Source organism: Apostichopus japonicus, chromosome 4 (genome assembly GCF_037975245.1).
Source record: "Apostichopus japonicus isolate 1M-3 chromosome 4, ASM3797524v1, whole genome shotgun sequence".
Lineage (NCBI taxonomy): Eukaryota > Metazoa > Echinodermata > Holothuroidea > Aspidochirotida > Stichopodidae > Apostichopus > Apostichopus japonicus.
Genome location: NC_092564.1, coordinates 7,190,386 through 7,212,026, shown reverse-complemented (window position 1 = coordinate 7,212,026; position 21,641 = coordinate 7,190,386). Strand labels below are relative to the sequence as shown.

Below are 21,641 nucleotides of genomic sequence, written 5' to 3'. Positions count from 1 at the left end.
TCATGCCGGTAATCCGACCTAGTTTCGAATGAGGTGTAACAGAAGTGTTTGACACCACCATCGATCCCAGAAAATACACACAGTAAGTTGCTACCGTCGGTAATTAGACACTAGTGCACAGTCAATGCATGCAGCTACGGTCAATACCCATAACACAGTGTACATAGCAGCGATGGACATCTCAGGTCTTGATAAAAGATAACAAGTAGACCGGGAGCCCAGAGTGTTTGGTTATGTATCATGTATCATGTTTCATTACTGTCTGCATTTTGTAGCGAAACGAAAAAAACTTCACTTGCAAGCAACGGATAGTTAACTTTTTCAGATGATGGCGCGCGGTTTGGGGAGAGTCTTCGATGCCTTTAAATTAAATGGTATTTGCTCTGATATTCGGTCTGTTAATACAGGTGCTCCCCAGGGATGCTGTCTGTCTCCTGCCCTTTACTGCCTGTACACTAACTATTGCAAAAGTAAACATGATGTCTGTTCTATCATTAAATATGCTGATGATACCGTGATAACCGGTTACCTGCATAACACTGTTGCTACTCCGTATGAGAATGATTATGGTGATTTTGTTACTTACTGCAACCAAAACTCCCTAGAATTGAACTGGTAAAAAATTAAAGGAGATAGTATTTGACTTCAGGAAACAGCCATGTGATCATGCTCAAATCAATGTTAATGCTGAGGTTGTTGAACAGGTGCACCACTATTAATATTTAGGCATCATCTTTGACTGTAAACTGAACTTCAAAGACCAGGTTGATGCAACTCAAAGCCTGCCAAAGATAGTATTTTGTACGTAAACTGAAATATTTTAAAGTCGACAACACTATTCTTGTACTGTTTTACCAGTCAGTGATACAAAGCGTGCTGACTTATTTTTCTTCCGGTAAATTAGAGAAGATCGTAAGGGCCGCTAGCCGTGCTATGGTAGTGATATTTGTCTTAAATCTGTCTCTGAAATTTACATTATATATGAAATCCCCTCCCCTAGACTCCCCCAGGTCCCACCACCCCCACCCCCCACTTCACCCATGAAATCCCGCCCCTGGCCAAAATCATATAATACTTTCGAGTATAGGCCTATGGTGTCAGGGTTCGTTTGTGCTGGTGACAATTTAAATCAGTATATGTCATAGAACAGGCTCGAACGCAAGGGGAGGGGTGAACGTGGTCAAATGTTACAAAGAAAATTCACACGGTTTCGAAAAATTGTACCAGTTTGTTTATAAGCACCCTTGATGATACAAAAATAGATCCCCCTTCCCACGGGGGTGTTCACTAAAACAGGTAATCGCGCCAGCCCCCCAGTGAAAATACAGGGGGATGAAGTATCATTCCGCCCCCCCCCGCCCGCTTCGCAAGTCAGAAAACCCCTTTTTCATTTCTATATCCTGTATATCAGGGAGTGATCGAGTCTAATATAACACTAAAAAATTAAAATAATCTGTCATTATATTTTCCAATCTTATTCTCAACATGGTGATGACTTGTTTGTGCGATTGTGGATAATCATCAGTAAGGAACTTACTGCCCTTGGTGCTCAGAACATTTTGGCAGAAAAAATCTCATTTGGAGCACCAAATTGCATCTAAGGCCAGGTGAAAATGCAAAATTATTTACAAAATGGAGTGGGTGTTGAGGTGTGCTATATTGCACCAAATTTCATCTGAGGCCACCTGGAAATGCAAAATATTTCCAAAGGGGAGGGGGAAACCCCCTCCCCTTAGACCCCTCCTCCGGGCCGGCAATCAGTCTTCAGCCCCCCCCCCCACTCAAAAGTACCTTCCTACGCCACAGGTATGAAGTCTCTCTGTATCGATATAAAACGGTGACACACTCACCTACGGGCTCTTACACAACACACACTCCCACCCACGTACACTAAAATTTGCAAACAGTGGAACATAGCAAACACGAATTTATTGCGTAACTTTTAGCATTGCGTAACGTTTGTCAGATTCGTTTGTGTAACAATCGAGTGGCAGAAACCGTGTGTGTGTGACTGTAAGTCAATATCTATGCAGGAACGAGCAAATATCGGGCTTTCTTCTTTGGTGCAACAATCGTAACTACAGAAAGTCTGTTAAAACTGTGGTGAGTGTCCTATGATCTGAAACTTTGCATGATAACAAGATCACAACTGAGGCAAAACGTGATTGTTTATATTTCGCGTAACTGCTACCATTGATGTAATGTATGGATTCTGTCTGTGTTTACAATCATAACCTGACCGGCTTTCCAAAAACTGAAAAAAAAGTTTCCACACGTACGTCACGAACATCTAACAGACAACGTTTTAATCAAGACGTTAAAGCAATTTTCACTTCAACGATGGACGTAAGTAGTGAGTCTGTTCGTCTGTGTACTTAAACTTTTTTCATGTTCTACTTCTAGCATATACTTAACTACACTGAAGTCATGAAACAGTGTTACCTCCAAACTGTCTTGCATATTCACTAGCATTCAAAGTTAGCAGTTAAACAATGTCAATGGAAGGGGGGAGTGAAGGGGTCTTATTTCATTCGCAGTCATATTTTCTTTCCCTATGGTTGACAATGCATATGTTATCGAGAAGTTATATCTGGAGATTTTCTTACTTGGTGAAATGTTGAAAGAGACTACAGAATGCTAACATCGTGACATGTTATAATCATGTGGGCGGGTAAACTTTGGGTCATGACCGGAATTCAGACCATTAAGTATAAGATACTATGTTCTCTACTTAGACACCCTGGGCATACCATGAAGGAGATCTACAATGAGGGCCTTTTGCCTTGTGCCTCTGATACGGTCATAATTCATTTGCCTGCCACAGACGTTGCAGACAAATAAACACAGCCTGCGTCAATCAAGATGGGTTGAATGCCATATATTAGGGTTGTATGAATATGTCAGCATTGTCCGTCGTTTACACTAAACCCATTTACAACTACACTAGAGACAAAAAATAAATATTTCCTCACCATAACCTTATATTTTGTGACTGTTTCATGAAAGTTTAAAAAATCAGCATTTATCTTTCTTATATCAGTAAAATTCAGTTAAAAAGTAACCAGCTGTTATCAAATTTTGATATGCAGACATCAAGTTTTTTAGCATAAAGGGTTGATCATCAAAGTGGAAAATGGAAATAAAATTCCAAAACAAAAGAGCCTTCCCAAACAAACTTTAGCCACTTGGGTGATGTTGCTATCATGCACAACTAATGGATAAAAATGACAGATAAGAGGTTAATGCTATCAACACTAGTTCTTCTGAGTGTTGATCACGAAAGCTACATTTTGATTAATACAATTTTTGTAGTGATGCTTCAGGACAAAAGTCGAGAGAATGCATTTCATAAGATAACTGAGCTGTGATTTGAATTGTATGTTTCTTTCAGCAGTTTCCTTATTGCACAGTCATGGCCTCGTCAGTACAGGCAAGGTCTGTGAGAGTATTGTATCGAAGAATTCTAACACTCCACAGAAAGTTGCCTCTGGAAATGAAAGCACTCGGAGATGAATATGCAAGAGCAGAGTTCAAACTTCATAAGAAAGTGGGTCAAGCAGAAGCTGCTAACTTTGTGAAAGAATGGACAGTAAGTTTTCATTTTCTTCTTCATTTTCTTTTTCTGTTTTAGGAATGTTAGCTCAGTGCACACCGGTGTGTTTCAATCATAAGGTCCCGAGTTCAAGTCACTCCAAGATTAATGTATGTCGTCCAGTTACAGAGTTGTTGACAACTGACAATTCATAATCATGGACGTTAAATATGAATCTAAGACACTGACTTCAGTCAGCTTGCGGCTTTTGATAAGCCAATAATGGCTTCTTCCTAAGTTTCTGCTTGTAGGAGGATCTAAAATACATACATACATACATACATAGTACATACATACATCTGTTACTTACCCATGGTTTTTTGCTTCATCGATTGAATTCACCAGATGCTTTGCCACTTCTGACAACCTTTGGTAAAGAAATCTATTCTGTAAGTTTTAAACTGCTTCTAGCCATCAGTTTCTCTGCACTTTCAAAATAGGCCCCCATAGCTTTCCCAGTATATTCTTTTTATCCAGGTGACCGTCAATTTTTCAAAACCGAGTGTGTACAATTTTGAAATTATAATTAAATGTCATGGAGGAATATTGGTTAAAAATATTATACTGTACAAGAATTGGTTTATACTGTAAGCTTCGAATCCTCATGAAATTTGTTGTTAGCCTGAACCTGACACACTTTGTAAAGCTGTCAGTGCACAGTCTTTGATGGGAGAAGGTCATGATTTACCAGCATGATTTATGATTTACCTGCATGAAAAGGTCATGATTTACCTGCATGCAAAGGTCATGATTTACCGGCATGCAAAGATAGCTGGAGGAATCAAGTGGAGGGATGACTTTCCAGAGACTTTCTCAAAGGATTTTGAGGAAAAGGAACACCTTTGACACTTTTGAAGACCTTCTAGAATCATTAGTTATTTGGTCAAGCAGCCTTACATTTAGTAAGAATAGTAAGGAGTCTTAGTTTGATGTATTGCAATTTGAGCATTACTTGGTAGTTTTGATCAAAATTTCCACATATTTAAATGCCCAGACATTAAAAGCTGCTTTAACAGAGGATAATATATGGAGCTCAAGCCAGGAGAATTAAAGTACGGCATGTTGTATGTATTTGAGGGCAACTCAACAGCCTAACAGGTATAGTACACTTTGCAGTTTGGTGCTACTCTACAAGTGTATTAAACATGTAATATTACTTCTTGTATAGCGCCACACTTTTCCTCTAAAAAAAAATGTACGATTTAAGACGACAAAGGTTATGCTGTAAACTAAACAGCCGACTAAGTCAAACTGTCCAATCATGTCGCAGTGGCTTGTCAGCTGTTGTAACCTGAATCTACATTATTTTTTTTCTGCTTATATTCTGCTAGGTTATACAATTCTATTCTGTTATTATAAGTCTGTGGAATTTCAAAGTCATTGTTAGAAGCAAATCAAGACACCAGACAATAGAATACTCATTGACTGTATCACCTTTTTATTTGCTCAAATATTCAACAAGAGCCAATCTAAAGAATGTCAATAAATTTAGACAATTATTTGATACTCAAAACTTATAGTCTACCCTGTAAATGCAAAATTCAATTCTAATAATAAAAAATAAAAAAATATCACATTTACAGGATTTGTATCAAACCAATTGAGCCAATATACATACTTATGTCTTTCATTTTCTTCTTTTCAGACTCTCTCTAAGGTTTTGTTAAAATGATTATTTGATGATTTATTTGCTCCATGTTGAATCTCTGAATGACAAAATTACATCATTCATTCACTGGTCAGTCACATATTAACTTTTTCTTCAACAAACAATTAAATATCGCAGAAATGTTTGAATACAACAAAACGCTTTCACATGAAGCTTAAATATGATGTCCAAACTCGCATCCATCAGACCATGGCACCAGGATATGTAGGTCCCTTTCTAACCATAGTCTTCATCAGAGAGGTATTCATTTCAAAGCTTCTAGGAAAGTTGGCTTGTTTTGCTGCATCTTCAAAAAATACTGAGCTATGCTTACAAAATTTAAGGTTTTGTTTTGTTAAATATACATATATTCTAACAGTTAACCCACCTCACTCTATGATATTCAATACAGGAACTTTTACAGTTTGTGATGAATTAATGATTTAACTCTACAGTCGTTATCAGCTGTCTGTAATGTCCAACTTTTTACAGCCTGATGTTTTTTTATCTGTGGTAAAATTGGTGGGTTTCATTTTTGGAACCACCTGGTCTTTCCGTTAGAGATGTCCAAATCGGACGGCGAGTGCGGGTTTGTCCTACAAGGCAAATTGGACAGTATGACTGCATCTACATTACGGTATATACTTGACTGTCCTGAAGATAACCTCAAAGGTAGCTTTTGGTTCTTTTGTCTCAGAGAGACTGCCGGAGAAGTCTTAAAAAGCGGACCTCTTAACACATTTACAGAGATAACAAGAGTTCACGTAAGAAAACACTTTGCAACACTTTAGCTGATAGAAAAAATAAGACAGGCGTCTTTGACCGGGGGTGGGGTGGGGATGGGGGTGGGGATGGGGGGTGGGGAAGATGACCGGTTTCCAAGAGTGTACAATGCTAAAAAAGGTTACTGGTCAGGGCAAATGTCCTAAGATCATGGGGAGACAAGTACAGTACAGTCAGTTCATCCCGCTCATAAAACACCTAAGCATGGTTAAAAGTTTTGGACGTTTTTAGGAGTTTTTTTTTCACAATCGTAAATTTGTCTTACTTTAAAGGTTGGATTCATCTGTGTAACTCATAATATAACTGTGAAGATTCGTTGATAGTAACACATTAAAATTTGAAAAGCATAGCTCAGTTTCTTGGTTTGTAAGCCTTCCTCGTCACGTTTACAAAACTGTGCAGGAGGACTTCTGGGTCTCTTTCAGTTGGACTACGTCACCTTTTCCATCGTGATGCCTGATGTAGTCCACGATCTGAGGAAACAGATTTATATCAAAAAAGAAAGAAGAAAATAATTTAAAAAAAATTAAACAAACGGTACCGAGCTGGGATAGTAATAACTTCAGATATTTTCTGAGGCATAAAATATGTACTACGTACACTTGTGTAGCTTGTCATGTTATTAAGGTATGTAATTTTGAACTTTGAACGTAAAGTCACATGTCACACATAGCAAAAAGATGACACAATCTTTATTTTTGGTTTAAATATAAACAACTAACACAATAACCTCAGGTCATTTAGGGTCATCAGGGGTCTGTGAAAACCTTGTAAACACGATATCTCAAAATGGGAAGCATGGGCAAACTTCATATCTAATGTGTAAAATAAATTCATAACAAACAAGTGTGAATAAGTTATAATACAACACCTGAACTATCGTGGATCAACATTACCAATATCCACCCTTAGTTACCGTGACCACAACGAGAATCGGGATGTGTCAGAAGAAATAAAGAACATACATCGTTACTGCTCTGCGCAGAATCATAACACTGACTACATTGGTTTGTTTGGATCATGCAACAAATCCGACCAGCCCCATCATTCTTGAACACACTATGTTTAAATATATAATACACTTGCTTCGAAATGTTTTTAATGTGTTGGCTATCCGTCATGTTTGTCCTCTAATTGAAAGGCAGAAGAAGTTGAAAAGTAGGGAATCGACATTAAAATAAATTCACAGGATCCAACGTCATTATTTTATGAATGCGTATGGCAATAATAGAGTTACTGATGTCGTCATGGCAAAGCAGTCTTTGTTTTCTTGATAATGAAAACAAATAGTTTATCCACTGAAGAAAATCATGTTCTATTGAACACTTTGCATATCGTCGTGAAAAGCGAGAACATGTGACAACTGAGCAAAGGTTCCAAATGTATCACGTTTTGAAGATAAATCAACAGCAGTGTGAAAATAGGAAAGAAAAGAGCTCTTGAAGAACGTCTAACCATAATGATATTACAGATCACCTTAAATGTACTATAAGAAATGATTTATCTGGTAAACATGGATAATATCAATCTAATAACCGTATATAGAGTCATACATATGATAATGAGGTGGTATTTTTCATATCGTTACGTTTCTCTGCCACTCCGGAATATTCCATTTAATGGAGCTTTCAAATTTAACGGTGAAAAAAAAAACAGTGAATAAAAAAACAAAGGCTAATGCAGTTGTTCCTGACGTAACGTACACAATTGGAATGCAACCGAATTAATTAACTAAAGATGTTTGCAATTCGACTTGGTTTTTACCTTCTCAGTTTCAGGAAAGTTACCAGCGTCCAGCTTTGAGAACAGCAATGCGTCATTGAAGGTGATCTCAAAAGACCCTGAAAATGAATAAAGGAAGTTACTATAGATCAATATGCTAATTGGATAATTCTGAGATATCAGTCAGTAGTAGATGCTTAAAAATTATTTTTCTGACGAACCCCTTAAAGCTACGTGTTCACCCCACTGTGATAGATTCTCAGTAATCCCTATGCATTTAGGAGACACAATTCACCCTCTCAGTTTGTGACAATGTTCTGTTCTATCAAAATCGCTTAAAAAGGTGATGTGTTCATATCATGGAACTCATGTAAAACACTGGATGTACAAATAACGCCTGCAGCCCAGACTCTTATGTGCAAATATTGCGAAGATAGTTACATCTGTCAAAAGGCGTATAGGTCAGTGTTGATATTCAAGTTTTACATTTTCTTGAGGTTTTATGTATCTCAAAGAAAAATATGATTTGTGGTCACCGAATTCCTAGAAAACTATACAGGTGGAGGTGGTCATGTATAGGTTCCTCCAAATCCGGAGTGAAAATCCTGTGAACTTTTGAAGGTGGGTGGGGTGTGTGGGGGGCTGTTGCATGCCTCCCTCTGACTCTAGAAGTATACCCACATGTAAAAATTATTAATTAATATTTGGCATAAAACTTGACAAGTCCAGCTAATAGCCTATACAGTTTTATGTGACTGTTATATCAGACATGTAGAAAAATAAAACCAAACTGAACAAAGAAAGCTTTCTGAAACTTCGGAATGTTAAAACTTACTGGATCGCCCAACCTTTCCGGAGACCTCTGCTTCTGGAACTGCATCCTTGATTTTGTCTGCTAGCTTCCGGAAGCGAGGGGCGTACCCTCATCCACCACTGAGAAGGTATAAATATATGTATTTAACATAGAATTATGCACGGATGTTAATATATATTACAGACATAGAAACCGGTGGATATGTGAGTGGTGTTGGGGAATGGAGGGAGGGGGGAGGGGTGGGAGGTGTGGATGATTAGGTTCCTCCTACTCTTAAAAGTCGGTTTGTATAGGGTTATGTTTCTACTCCATGCATCTCCCTCTCATTTTTCTGATTGGGGATGCTGAGCACACAACAAAACGTGCCAGTCAGTCAAATGATATTTTGTTTGCAGTAGAAAATTTCTCTTCGTTCTTACATGAGTTACACACTATATATGTACATATATATATATATATATATATATATATATATATATATATATATATACAGTATATATATATATATATATATATAAATATATATATATATATATATATATAACTTGTTAAGTAAAGTAAATAAATACAAAACCTTGTATTCATGCCAGCATTATTATAGATCGTTCTTGCTCAGATCACTTTAATTAATCATTAAAGTTCATAACTATGAAATGCTTCAGGCAGAAAAAAATATAATTATATGTTTGTATTCATATACCAACTACACAGATACTCCCTTGCCACCGCTGTCAAGCATTTGTGCTGCTTTAAATCGTATTGTAGTCAATGGCATTCTTCCCGTAAAAATTTAAGTATGCGGGTAATATCCTTTATATTTTACTTTAAAAATGTCACCGATTCAATATAGCCGTCATAAGTGAGGGATAATTAAGGGGGGAAAAGTACGCAATTCATTACTTACCAATACTCGATGATAATTATCTTCGTCATGTCTTTTTCTTGAGCAAAATCAAAATCGTTGTAAAATCTCTCAGCGTCTGGTGTGCTGTAGCTTCTGGTAAGTATAAGACAACACAGAACTGAAGTCAAATATATAGATTAAACCTGGCAAACATAAACTATAGACGATATTGTATTCAGCATATCGGTCAATGCTATCTTGCTATGCAAAGAAGAATTGAAGCAAAGTTTAACGTGATGGTATTGTAACGTGACGCTATACGTCACTAGTATATATATTTTGTTTAAAGTATATACGATTGGCCGTGACGTCCAAAATACAGTCGGTCAGTAATTTCGAACAATTGCAGTTCTGGCGTTATAGAATTAAGAAGGCGTTGTAATCTGTGCGGTTAGTATATGACAGCAATTGTCTGCGTACACGTATATTGTTATCAATGTGTACAGTACAATATGGTTTCAGCAGGGGTTTTTTTTCCTTCTTTTTTTTTTGTCTTTCGTTGAATAAAATTTGCTTGGTCATGATGACAAGGTATATTTTAAAGCAATATATTTGGTTATCTGCTTTCAGATCTGTTGAAATTAATAATATTTTGTGAAGGCAACGTAGTATATTAATAATAGGCCTGTTTTGGTGGATACTTAATGGATGTAGTAATAATAGGCCTGTTTTGGTGGATACTTAATGGATGTAGATTTTATCACGGTTACTTGCGCTGAAACGATCGACAGTTGGTCAATATTCAGCAATATTCGGCTTCTTGGTTGTCTGGACTTGTTTTGGAAGAGTTTACGTTGTTGAAGCTCATGCATGTTAATGGGGTAAATTGTATGTCTATTGTATGTGTATTTATATACAGTATATGCACATAATACAATTTATCCCAATATCTTGCTTTAAAAATTAAGAATTTCTGATTCTTGAAAATGTTTCAGTACAGTATAGGCCTAATGATGCTCATTATATATGTAGGAATGCGTATGATACATTTCATGAAAGGAATAACGAAGGCAGGGATCAAAGACAATTTATATTGTTCAGTAACCTCAAAACTATCTATTATTCGATTTTTAAGTTAACCGCTTTCTGTTGGACTGAATACGCTAACTTTGCAAATTGGCTTTTAAGGCCTAACCACAATACACATTAAGAGCCTAACCACAATGCACAGTAAGCCGCCATTCATTACGAAAACTCCATCTTGATGACGTCAGGGAGGAACAACAACAACCAAGGGGTTTTCTACATACCTATAAAGGAAGTTTATCGACGAAGCTGCACATTTTGAACACTATGTATAATTTACAACATTTTTTGCAGACTTTGACCTCAAATGACCCACGACCCCCACCAATTTCAATAGGGTTCATCTACCCCCGATACAGCTTGATGTTAACACTCTGTTTGAGGTTCATCGGAGGTTTATTTTGTCAGTTACCGTGTTTAATGAAATTTGGGCGTTACATACATATATAGATACATACACACATACGCGGGCGCACGCACTTCATCTCCATCGCTTATAGATTCCCATGTTGGCTTTTGGAAAGAAATAAAAAACGCATCCTGAATCTTTTGTTTTCTTTTATGTGCTGAAACAGATCCATGTGTTTAATTAAAAATCAAATGACCACGTTTATAATACTTATAACTACATTCTGCACCAACCATATACGTCAACATTGAGTACCGGTATACCCCTCATAATATTCCATATGTTGTTATTTGTTAATTATCAATTTTGCTTTCTTCTGTTTTTCCATTTCATCGACAGCAATATGCAGATATGATTGACATGCAAACCAAGATGTCGGATGTCTCTATAGAGGAGATCGGATCTAATTTGGATGAAACCAAATTGAACGATTTCAGAGAAGAGCAGCTCGGACAACTGCTAGAATTGCACAAAGAGACTTCAAGACCTTTAGATGACCTCACTGATGAGAAGAGATGACACGACACTATATTCACATGTTAGAGTATATAGATATGATATTGTACACGTAATATTATATGCAACAATATTATTGTGGATGTAACATGCTATTATGATGCAATATTATTGTATGATACATATGTGAATCAGGTGCAGAGATGCCAACCTCTTGACACAAAAAAAACAGACTGAATATCCTAAAAAAAAAAATCAGATTTTGGAGAGAAAAATCAGATTTTCACGAAAACTCGACACTACCACTGGCCCCGGGCCAGTAAAATGTTTTACTGGTAAGAACGGGCAAGTTAAATGTTTGCTTTTTCATTAACATTTAATGAGAAAATTGTAAAGCTGCCGATTCTGCATATTTCCCGCCCATGTAGGCTCGTTGTTCAACGTGTTTTTCGGGGTTTGGGGGGGGGGGGGTTACTTGTACATGTTTCTATGTGATTCCGCTTCCTTTAAGAAAAGAAACAAAACTTCCTTTTTTTGAAAGATGAAAAATCGTATTTTCAAGAGGTAATATCGTATTATTTCACTTGTTTTAAAGTACCAAATACGATAAAATCGTACTGGTTGGCATCTCTGGAGGTGAATACGAATAAGAGAGGCGGCAGGGAAAACAAGAACCTACCTTGGCTCAATTGTACCGACAATTGTCTAAGATTCATGAAGAATTGATTTCTTTATCAAAATTCGAATATGATTCTGTTTCGAAGGAAAGAGGGTAAAGGGAAGCTCAAACCAAACGAAAAAGTTGTCTTGAGTCTCGGACGTCTACTCCTTGAAGTAAGGCAGGTCGGCTAAAGCATGGTTGAAAGTTCGATTATGCGTCGCAAATGTATGACAACGCGCTGATATAGGGAGGGGGCCCTTCCTCCCGTATCTACGAATGTTTTGCACTAAATATATATCAAGATTATAGTTTTGACGACAAAAGGGTATACATAGTAGAAAGTTTGAGCACGCTTCAAGCGTGTGTATTCCTCCTTACTTGTTTACTGATGTTTTCTGAGGTAAGAGCGTTTTCGGTGATATTTTCAATGCCCCCCCCCCCCTACCAACCCTTGTACATGAGACCGAGAAGCCAATTCGTATTTACAGAGTAGGACTTGGAGTGGTAATAACATCAACGAAATGCATGAATTGTTTTTCTCTGAAATTATCCTAGAAAGCTGGAATCAAGCACTTGATTTACGTATATTTTGTCAACAATCACGAAGGCCACAATATTGTGGTCTGTTCATGATTTATCAATGGCTTTGAGTTATCATGTAAGGGATTCACTGTAGAAGACATTTTATGAGTAGTACTTACAAGCGAAATGTCTTGCTCACAAACATTTGCAAACCAAAATTACTGTATGTAAAACTTTCCTAAAGTTTTATGCTGAGATTATGAAAAGGGCAAGAATAAGTCAAGAGTCGTCTTAATAAATAAAATAAAATTTGAAAGTTTTTGTTCTTACGACAGTTCCTGTGACATTTCAAACTTATTTAAAGACAGTTATATTTATCGTGAAACCTGTATTCACAAAATTATTGCAATTCAAGATTTTCAGATTATTATAAGTTACTGCATTGAGCGCATTGAGACCGCCGGTATAATGCGCTATATAAATAGGTATTATTATTATTATTACTATTATTATTATTGTGTTTTAAACTCTTAATCAGTGTGCAGACACTTCTGGACTTTTTTCAAGATTGAAGGTCAAAGGTCTTCGTGCAGAATTGACATCAAAGTTAAGCATATAATCATTGAGTACCCAAAAAGCTTCATTCTCCAATTATTTCGAGAAGTTGATGACGTACACATTCTACTATGCAATTGAAGGACCCCTGATAGAACGCGTCTTAATGTGAAGTACATTATATGATTGAATAAAGGTGAAATGTGGTCCAATTTAAGCATTTTTTAAGGGGGGGGGGGTGTCAAACGCTTACAGCGACGTAGCTAGGAATTTGAAAGGGGAGGTAGCACTTTTTGCGATTGATATGGATTTTCAAAGTTGTAGGCACGACTATCTGAGCGGAGCGCCACCATCGGTTGGCGCGGAGCGTACAAGAAAATTTTTGGTTTTACAAACCCCCCAGACAAGGGCGGCGGAACCGGGGGGCACAGGGGGCACGTGCCCCCCACTTTTCCTCAGATTAAAAATGTGCCCTTTTTCTGCATAAAATTTCTAAATAAAAAAGCGAAACCCAAAGCGAAACCCACGTCAAATGAAATATTTCGGGAAGTTTTCTTTACTACCACAGGCGTAGGAGCCCAATTTGTTTTTGTTTTTTTTGGGGGGGGGGCTGTAACGACTTGCCCGAAAAATGTTACCAAAATTTTTCGCGCGCTTCGCGCGCGTTCAACATAGTAAGGTACATATCATATAGGCATGCGTGGGTTATTACATCGCATGCCAATAACATACAATCATTTGCCGTGTTATAACCCTTCCAAATCGGTTATAATTATTCAGAAAGTCGTTACAATAATAATGATCATAATAATATCAGTTTAACCATTGAAAAACACATAGAAAATTACTTTTCTTTCAGTATTTTGACATATTTCATTTGCTTTCATGCATGTATCGATCGCGTGTGCAGGGACTTGGACTTTATAATGACTTCACCTCATTTTGTTTTTTTCCTTGTTTCCCAATTTGCACATTAGATACTGCAGTGCTAGTATGCATATTTTCCTTGGGGGAGGGGGGGGGGGGCTGCGTTGATGGAGTGATGTGTATACGCAAATAAGATAATACAACAAGAGTTAAAAGGGTACTAAATATCAGGCTGCATCAGTCCAATCGAATTTCTGCAAAGTGCCCTTCGACGTTGGTGCCCCCCCAGATTCAAAGTGCTTCCGCCGCCCTTGCCCCCAGATGGCAGGAAACAGCCCTTCCCGAATGTTCATTCTGGTTCCCTGGCCTCTTGCTAACTTGAGAAACCTCATTCAATATCACTTTTAAACCCAAAAAACACACGAGTTAAAATAGTACGTAATTCAATAATACATAATGTATTAAAATTAGCAAGGTACACAAGGGCGGCGGAAGCACTTTTAACCTGGGGGAGGGGGCACCGACGTCAAAGGGCACTTTGCAGAAATTCGATTGGACTGATGCAGCCTGATATTTAGTACCCTTTGTAAACCTTATTGTATTATCTTATTTGCGTATACACATCACTCCATCAACGCCCCCCCCCCCCCCGTCTTAGTAGTCTTACTTTTCAACTTCTGATACTTGTAGATACAAAGATAGGCCAGAAATGTCTTTGATACAACCATAGCCAGTTATTGTCTTTGATAAAACTGTAGCTAGTAAATGTTTATCGAAAAGGCTGTTTTGGAACTTGGAACGCCGATCGTGACAACAACAGGCAACAAAGTGCTGCAGCTCTATACATATAAAGTCTGTTAATCAACGATAGGCTTATTTGACTGTGGAATGTTCTCAACTGAAATTTTATCTGCGTAAACCGGTTCTTAAGTAGATGTTAAAAAACTGACAAGATCGTATCCTAGTCTTTTTCGACGGGTAGAGTATTGAATGAAACGGCACAAGATATGAATGACAGCCTAGATGACAGAAGAATAGGTCACCTAATTTAGCCATAATCTTGCTACGTTCATTTCAATAGTTTTTCCTGTCTAGACTCTTAAACTCGTCCAGCAAGCTTATGGATTTGAATTATGGGTGTTTTAATAAAAAAGATAACTTGGCCAAAAAAAGTGTAGGCCCGGGCCTACAGTGCTACATACTGGCTACGCCCCTGATAGTTCTAAATTAGGATTAGATCTCTTACTGAAATATTGCTGACCTAATAAGGTGATCAAGAGTACAAGTTTTATGTAGAAAAAGGGCACATTTTTAACCTGAGGAAAAGTGGGGGGCACTTGCCTCCTGTGCCCCCCGGTTCCGCCGCCCTTGAAGGTACATGTACAGAGTAGTCTTACTTACTTTTCAACTTCTGATACTTGCAGATGCAAAGATAGTCCAGAAATGTCTTTGATACAACTGTAGCTAGTAAATGTTTAAGTTAGCCCAAAAGAGAAGGCGAGAGCTATCCGACGATTGCCATCTGATGCAAATTTCTCAAGTGTTTTCTCAACTGAAATATTCTCTGCGTAAACGGGTTCTAAACTACATGTTAAAAAACTGACAAGATCGGATCCTATAGTCTTTTCCGGCGGGTAGAGTACGGAGAGCCAAACGTTCCATAAATGTCGAAAAAGAAAGTGAAGTGTCCAAAACGATATCAACGTGTTACAATCCGATATCAACATGTTACAATTCCATATGAACATGTCGAAACAAAATACAATATGTCATTGCGTCTATCGACATGTCAAATTCAACATCAGCATGTCGAAAACGTGTAACAGCATGCCACTACTACATTGGTCATGTCAACATTGCTTGCTAGATAAAACATTGACGTCGTGCTATAATTTTGGAACATCGGCGCGCGCCAACGTTTCGTTAATGCCCAAACTGTATCAGTATGTCGAGATTTATATGAGAATGTCCAAAACTTGTGTCAGCATGTTGAGAGAAGGAAATAAAATATTCAAGCCAAAGGGATCACGTTGATGTCTTAGTGCAATTTTTAGGCCCTTTGTCTATTTTCACATGATTAATTCCTGTGTGGGCAATTGGGCCTTTGAGGTTGCTGCATGGGCCCCGTTACAGTTAAAAATGAATTCGTTGGTATTTTTGAATACCGCAATGTCCAATAGAGCCAACACCTCTAAAAGAATTATCCTGCTTTTTGTTAACATAATCAAATCATGTGTGGGCCATGGGCACTTTATGGCTGTTGTGTGGGGCCCGGTACAGATAAAAGTCTTCGATGGTATTTTTTGGTTTCTCCAATGTATAAAGGGTCCAATGCAACTACAGGAATTATCTTTGTGTCTTTGCACATGATTAAATCACGTGTGGGCCATGGGCCCTTGAGGTTGTCTGGGCCATGGTAGAGGATGAATTTGTAGTCATAGGTTTTTCTTTTTTTTAATACCCGATAACCATAGGGTCCAGCGCCAATAAAAAGAAATCATCCTGCTCTCTTTTCACATGATTAAATCATGTGTGGGCTACGGGCCCTTTCTGGCTACTGTCTGGGTATCTTACTTTGAGTTTTATCCAAAGCTATTGCCTTGCCTCTTCCACATGATTAAATCAAAATTTGAGCCCCCTATTGTAATTGAAGGAACCTTTAGACTACATACACGCACATCGTGTGGCACGGCAGCAGTACATAACCTTGAATCCTGGTCATAAACGGACATAACCTTCCCATCAAACCCTCTGTCTCTTTTCAAATCTTCTGGGTTCCTGGTCCAGTTGAGTATCGCATCGATGCAGACTGGGTTGAAAGTAAACGCAGGCCAAGTGCAGTGCAATGCAATAAACTAGGCTCACATCACTGCAAGATGCGAGCCATCATAATGACGTCACAGGTCGATTTACTGCAAATTTATCCTCTACCATGGCCCAGACAACCTCAAGGGCCCATGGCCCAAGTGATTTATTCATATGCAAAAACACAAGGATAATTCCTGTAGTTGCATTGAACCCTTTATACATTGGAGAAACCAAAAAATACCATCGACGACATTTATCTGTACCGGGCCACACACAACAGCCATAAAGGACCCATGGCCCACACATGATTTGATTATGTTAACAAAAAGCAGGATAATTCTTTTAGAGGTGTTGGCTCTATTGGACATTGCGGTATTCAAAAATACCAACGAATTCATTTTTAACTGTAACGGGGCCCATGCAGCAACCTCAAAGGCCCAATTGCCCACACAGGAATTAATCATGTGAAAATAGACAAAGGGCCTAAAAATTGCACTAAGGCATCAACGTGATCCCTTTGGCTTGAATATTTTATTTCCTTCTCTCAACATGCTGACACAAGTTTTGGACATTCTCATATAAATCTCGACATACTGATACAGTTTTGGGCATTAACGAAACGTTGGCGCGCGCCGATGTTCCAAAATTATAGAACGACTTCAATATTGTATCTAGCAAGGAATGTTGACATGACAAGTGTAGTACGTGTCATGCTGTTACAAGTTTTCGACATGCTGATGTTGAATTTGACATGTCGATAGACGCAATGACATATTGTATTTTGTTTCGACATGTTCATATGGAATTGTAACATGTTGATATCGAATTGTAACATGTTGATATCGAATTGTAACATGTTGATATCGATTTGGACATATATATATTAACTTGGACACTTCACTTTCTTTTTCGACATTTATGGAACGTTTGGCTCTCCGTAGTAGAGTGTTGAATGAAACTATAGTGCTACAAACTGGCTACGCCCTGATCATATGATATCATTATCAGCAGATTTTGTTTCCTGTTTAAATTCTTTTACATGTTCTTTTACATCATATATCAGAAAGACAAACATAGTGCTCTTTTACAAGTTTTCCAGTAAGATGATACTTGGGTATCGTCCAATGTCTGGACTTTAATACATTTGACGAACTTAACTGATGGATATAAACTTTCATATTTTGTAATACAGCCAGAAATGCAGTGGCCTAAAAACAAATATCGTTATCGCAGTGTATTAGCAGTGTAATAATTATTTATAGGAAGTGCGTATCACGTACGATTGCTAGCTTAGCTTTATAACATGCTGTTCGTGCAACAACTTAGGACGACTCATTGAACGAACGTTGTTGACGTTTTTGTGCATACAGTTCGTGACATTCCATAGAGTGCGGTTAGGTAGGCAATATGTATTTTATTACGCAGTGGCCAACTGTAGGCTTGTAATTGGCTATAAGCTAAATTTAGCTAATCGCATCTGCCAAACTAAGTAAGTAGTTGAATCAGTAGGCGTGAATATTACTACGATTACAATCGAGTCAACGGAGCTGACGAGTATTCAAGATCAAAAGAGCACTGACAAAATACCATGCTAAAAAAACGAGTTTAAAAAAAAAAATAGACACTGAAAGGGGGAGCGGTCGCTCCCCCTGCCCCCCCCCCCCTGGCTACGTCCCTGAACGCTTATCAGTTTAAGGTAAGATAATACTGATAGCGTTTTCTTGAACAAATTGTTTTTTTGTTTTTGATATTATCACAGGTTGATTGACATTTTCAATATGTTAAGTAATGACTGAAAATGATAGGTGACGTTATATATAATGTTTCATTATCAGGCGCGTATCCAGGATTTTCTAACCCGGGGGGCGCGAATTACTATCTAAGCGGAGCGCCACCATCGGTTGGCGCGGAGCGTACAAGAAAATTTCTGGTTTTGATACCCCCCAGATCACCGGAAATGACACTTCTCGGGCTTGAAAATGACCAACCAAATGTACACTTTTGCCTGAGAACCAAGTATTTCTCAATTTTTTTTTCCATCCATAATCTTTTTGAAGATTGTCAGCAGTCACACATCATGTTCGACCTCGTTGTATGTCCTATGGATCATTGCTTTTGTAGGCGATTCTACGTCACCCGCCCACAATATCCGAAAGCCCCACTTTTCAAGGTTTTAAGCCCATTATTTGTTGAGAATTTGACAATTCACATTTCTCGTGAATAAAAATCACAATAAAAACATACCCATAATGTTGCACAAAATTCAATCTATGGACAACCAATAGGGAAAAACCTCCTTCAACCCCTAATAGACAGGTACAAATTGTACGAGTAGAGGAAAGTATGATGAAGAATGTTGGTGAGGAAATTTTGGAAAATTCAGACACAGTTAATTTATTGGTGTAGAAATATTGCAACCTCTTATTATGGCTATTATAAAACTTGGTTGAAGGAAATGAAAAATAGCAGATATTTCCGATATCAGGTATGTCGAAACCGAACACTACACACATAGGCGTAGGTCCCGTAGGAGGCGGGGCTGCAGCCCCCACCCCCCGCCCCGCAGCCAATTTTTTCCCCATTTTATTCGGGCACCTACTGAGAGAAAAATAAATAGCAATGAATAGCTTAAAAATGATCTCCTTGGTAATTAAAATAAAGTTCTAAGATTGGCCGACATTACTACTGTAAAAGAGAGTTTGACATAAATGGATCGGTATACTTTTTCTCCATCTACATAAGACATTTGGTTGTTTACATTAGCATCCGGCGGTATACTGTGCTACTTTCACGGACCGTGCGGTACACGATGCCATGCAATGTAATGACCGATGCTTGCTTATATGATATTGGCGTCGATATGTTGAACGCGCGCTTCTTGCGCGAAAAATTTTGGCTTTTTTTCGGGCAAGTCGTTACAGCCCCAAATCCAATTGGGCTACGCCTTCGACTACACACATAGACAGTTTTTGAGGCTGTTCATCGTGGAACAGGCATTTCAATGCTCACTGATATGATGTTATATCTGCTCTTTGCTTTACAAATTCGAACAGACGCGTGTAGCGAGTAATTGCCAAGGGAGGGGCGAAGCCTGTATGCAAACTATCTAAGCGAAGCGCCACCATGAGTTGGCGTGAAGCGTACAAGAAAAATTTTGGCCGAAAATGCCTCCCAGATCTCTGGAAATGACACTTCCCAGGCCTTGTAAGTTGCACCTAAGCATTGTCTATTTTGAAATTACTAGCGATGTCATAAAGAAAATTTGCTCGTGGGGGGGGGGGGGGGGTCGCCCCCTTCCCGAAATGCGTCATGTTCCCGACGACCCCGTCGAGTTCAAGACCAGCCACAGTTGGTTCCATATAGCACAATTGTACAATTGTTTAAGGCGTCCATACACACACACGCGTTATGATAGACCATATATAGTATTTATATAGATGCATCAGTGAGAGAGGGGAAAAAACGTCAAAAATGGAGTTGTTGGTGTAAGGGGTAAGGTGAGGCGCACACCCCCTCCGTAATCCTTGATCTGTCACTGGCTACCCTGTGTATATAATAGGGATCAGCGCTTTAACTATGACTGTTCCTCTTTCTCTTCCCGAGGTCTTGGCTATCTTTTACTCCCTCCCTTTCTCCTTTTTCTCTCTTTTTTTCTTCTTCTTTTCCCTTCCTTTCTCTCCTCCTTTTCTTTTTTCACCCTCCTTTTCCCTTTTTTCTTCTCTTTTTTTTCTCTCCTCTTTTTCTTACCCGGGGGGCGCGCGCCCCCAACGCCCCCCCTGGATACGCACCTGATTATGGTCAATAAAATAGTGAAAGACAGTTGACTGTGTATATGATTTCTTTTGCATTTCTTCAAAAGACAGAATGAATCTATGCGTTTCTGCTAAATACAGAATCCATTTCTGCTAAAGACAATGAATCTATGCATTTCTGCTAAAGACAATGAATCTATGCATTTCTGCTAAAGACAGGATGAATCTATGCATTTCAGGCGCGTATCCAGGATTTTCTAACCCGGGGGGCGCGAATTACTATCTAAGCGGAGCGCCACCATCGGTTGGCGCGGAGCGTACAAGAAAATTTCTGGTTTTGATACCCCCCAGATCACCGGAAATGGCACTTCTCGGGCTTGAAAATGACCAACCAGATGTACACTTTTGCCTGAGAACCAAGTATTTCCCAATAGTTTTTTTTTCCATCCATAACATTTTTGAAGATTGTCAGCAGTCACACATCATGTTCGACCTGATTGCATGTCCTGTGGATCATTGCTTTTGTAGGTGATTCTACGTCACGGCCCACAATATCCGAAAGCCCCACATTTCATGGTTTTAAGCCCATTATTTGTTGAGAATTTGAAAATTCAGATTTCTCGTGAATAAAATCACTTGAAAACATACCCATAATGTTGCACAAAATGTCATCTATGGACAACCAATATAGAAAAACCCCCTTCAAGCACTAACAGACAGGTCAAAATTGCACGAGTAGAGGGAAGTATGATGAAGAATGTTGGTGAGGAAATTTTCTAAAATTCAGACACAGTTAATTTATTGGTGTAGAAATATTGCAACCTCTTATAACGGCTATTATAAAACTTGGTTGAAGGAAATGAAAAATAGCAGATATTCCCGATATCAGATAACCGAACACTACACACATAGGCGTAGGAGGCGGGGCTGCAGCCCCCCCCCCCCAACCAGATTTTTTCCCCTGAAAATTCGGGCAATATGCTGAGAATTTTTCGGGCACCTACTGAAAGAAAAATTAATAGCAATGGTGTAGCTTAAGGAAATGAATAGTTTAAAAATTATCTCCTTGGTAATTAAAATAAAGTTCTAAGCTTGGCCGACTAATTCGCCATTACCACTGTA

General features: G+C 38.4%; 1 protein-coding gene and 1 long non-coding RNA gene across 7 annotated transcripts; one reads left to right on the top strand and one right to left on the bottom strand.

Moving 5' to 3' along the window:
• Positions 1-1,938: 1,938 nt before the first annotated feature.
• Positions 1,939-14,605, top strand: LOC139966310 (succinate dehydrogenase assembly factor 3, mitochondrial-like). 4 transcript variants are annotated; one of them, XM_071969173.1, is made up of 3 exons: positions 1,939-2,103; positions 3,392-3,589; positions 11,238-14,605. In XM_071969173.1, the coding sequence occupies exons 2-3, from the start codon at positions 3,413-3,415 to the stop codon at positions 11,415-11,417; spliced, it is 357 nt and encodes a 118-aa protein (XP_071825274.1). In that variant the 5' UTR covers positions 1,939-2,103; positions 3,392-3,412; the 3' UTR covers positions 11,418-14,605. The 4 variants fall into 4 exon arrangements, with proteins under 4 accessions (XP_071825274.1, XP_071825273.1, XP_071825272.1 ...); XM_071969172.1 differs by having other exon boundaries at positions 1,940-2,103; positions 3,395-3,589; XM_071969171.1 differs by lacking the exon at positions 1,939-2,103 and adding an exon at positions 2,119-2,346 and having other exon boundaries at positions 3,395-3,589.
• LOC139966312 (uncharacterized) lies at positions 5,010-15,553 on the bottom strand. Of its 3 annotated transcripts, none has more exons than XR_011792545.1 (5): positions 15,361-15,553; positions 9,464-9,556; positions 8,581-8,678; positions 7,788-7,864; positions 5,010-6,496 (listed from the first exon to the last, which is right to left on the bottom strand). It is a non-coding gene; the product is annotated as an uncharacterized lncRNA (long non-coding RNA). The 3 variants fall into 3 exon arrangements; XR_011792546.1 differs by lacking the exon at positions 15,361-15,553 and adding an exon at positions 14,627-14,644; XR_011792544.1 differs by lacking the exon at positions 15,361-15,553 and having other exon boundaries at positions 9,464-9,699.
• Positions 15,554-21,641: the final 6,088 nt, after the last annotated feature.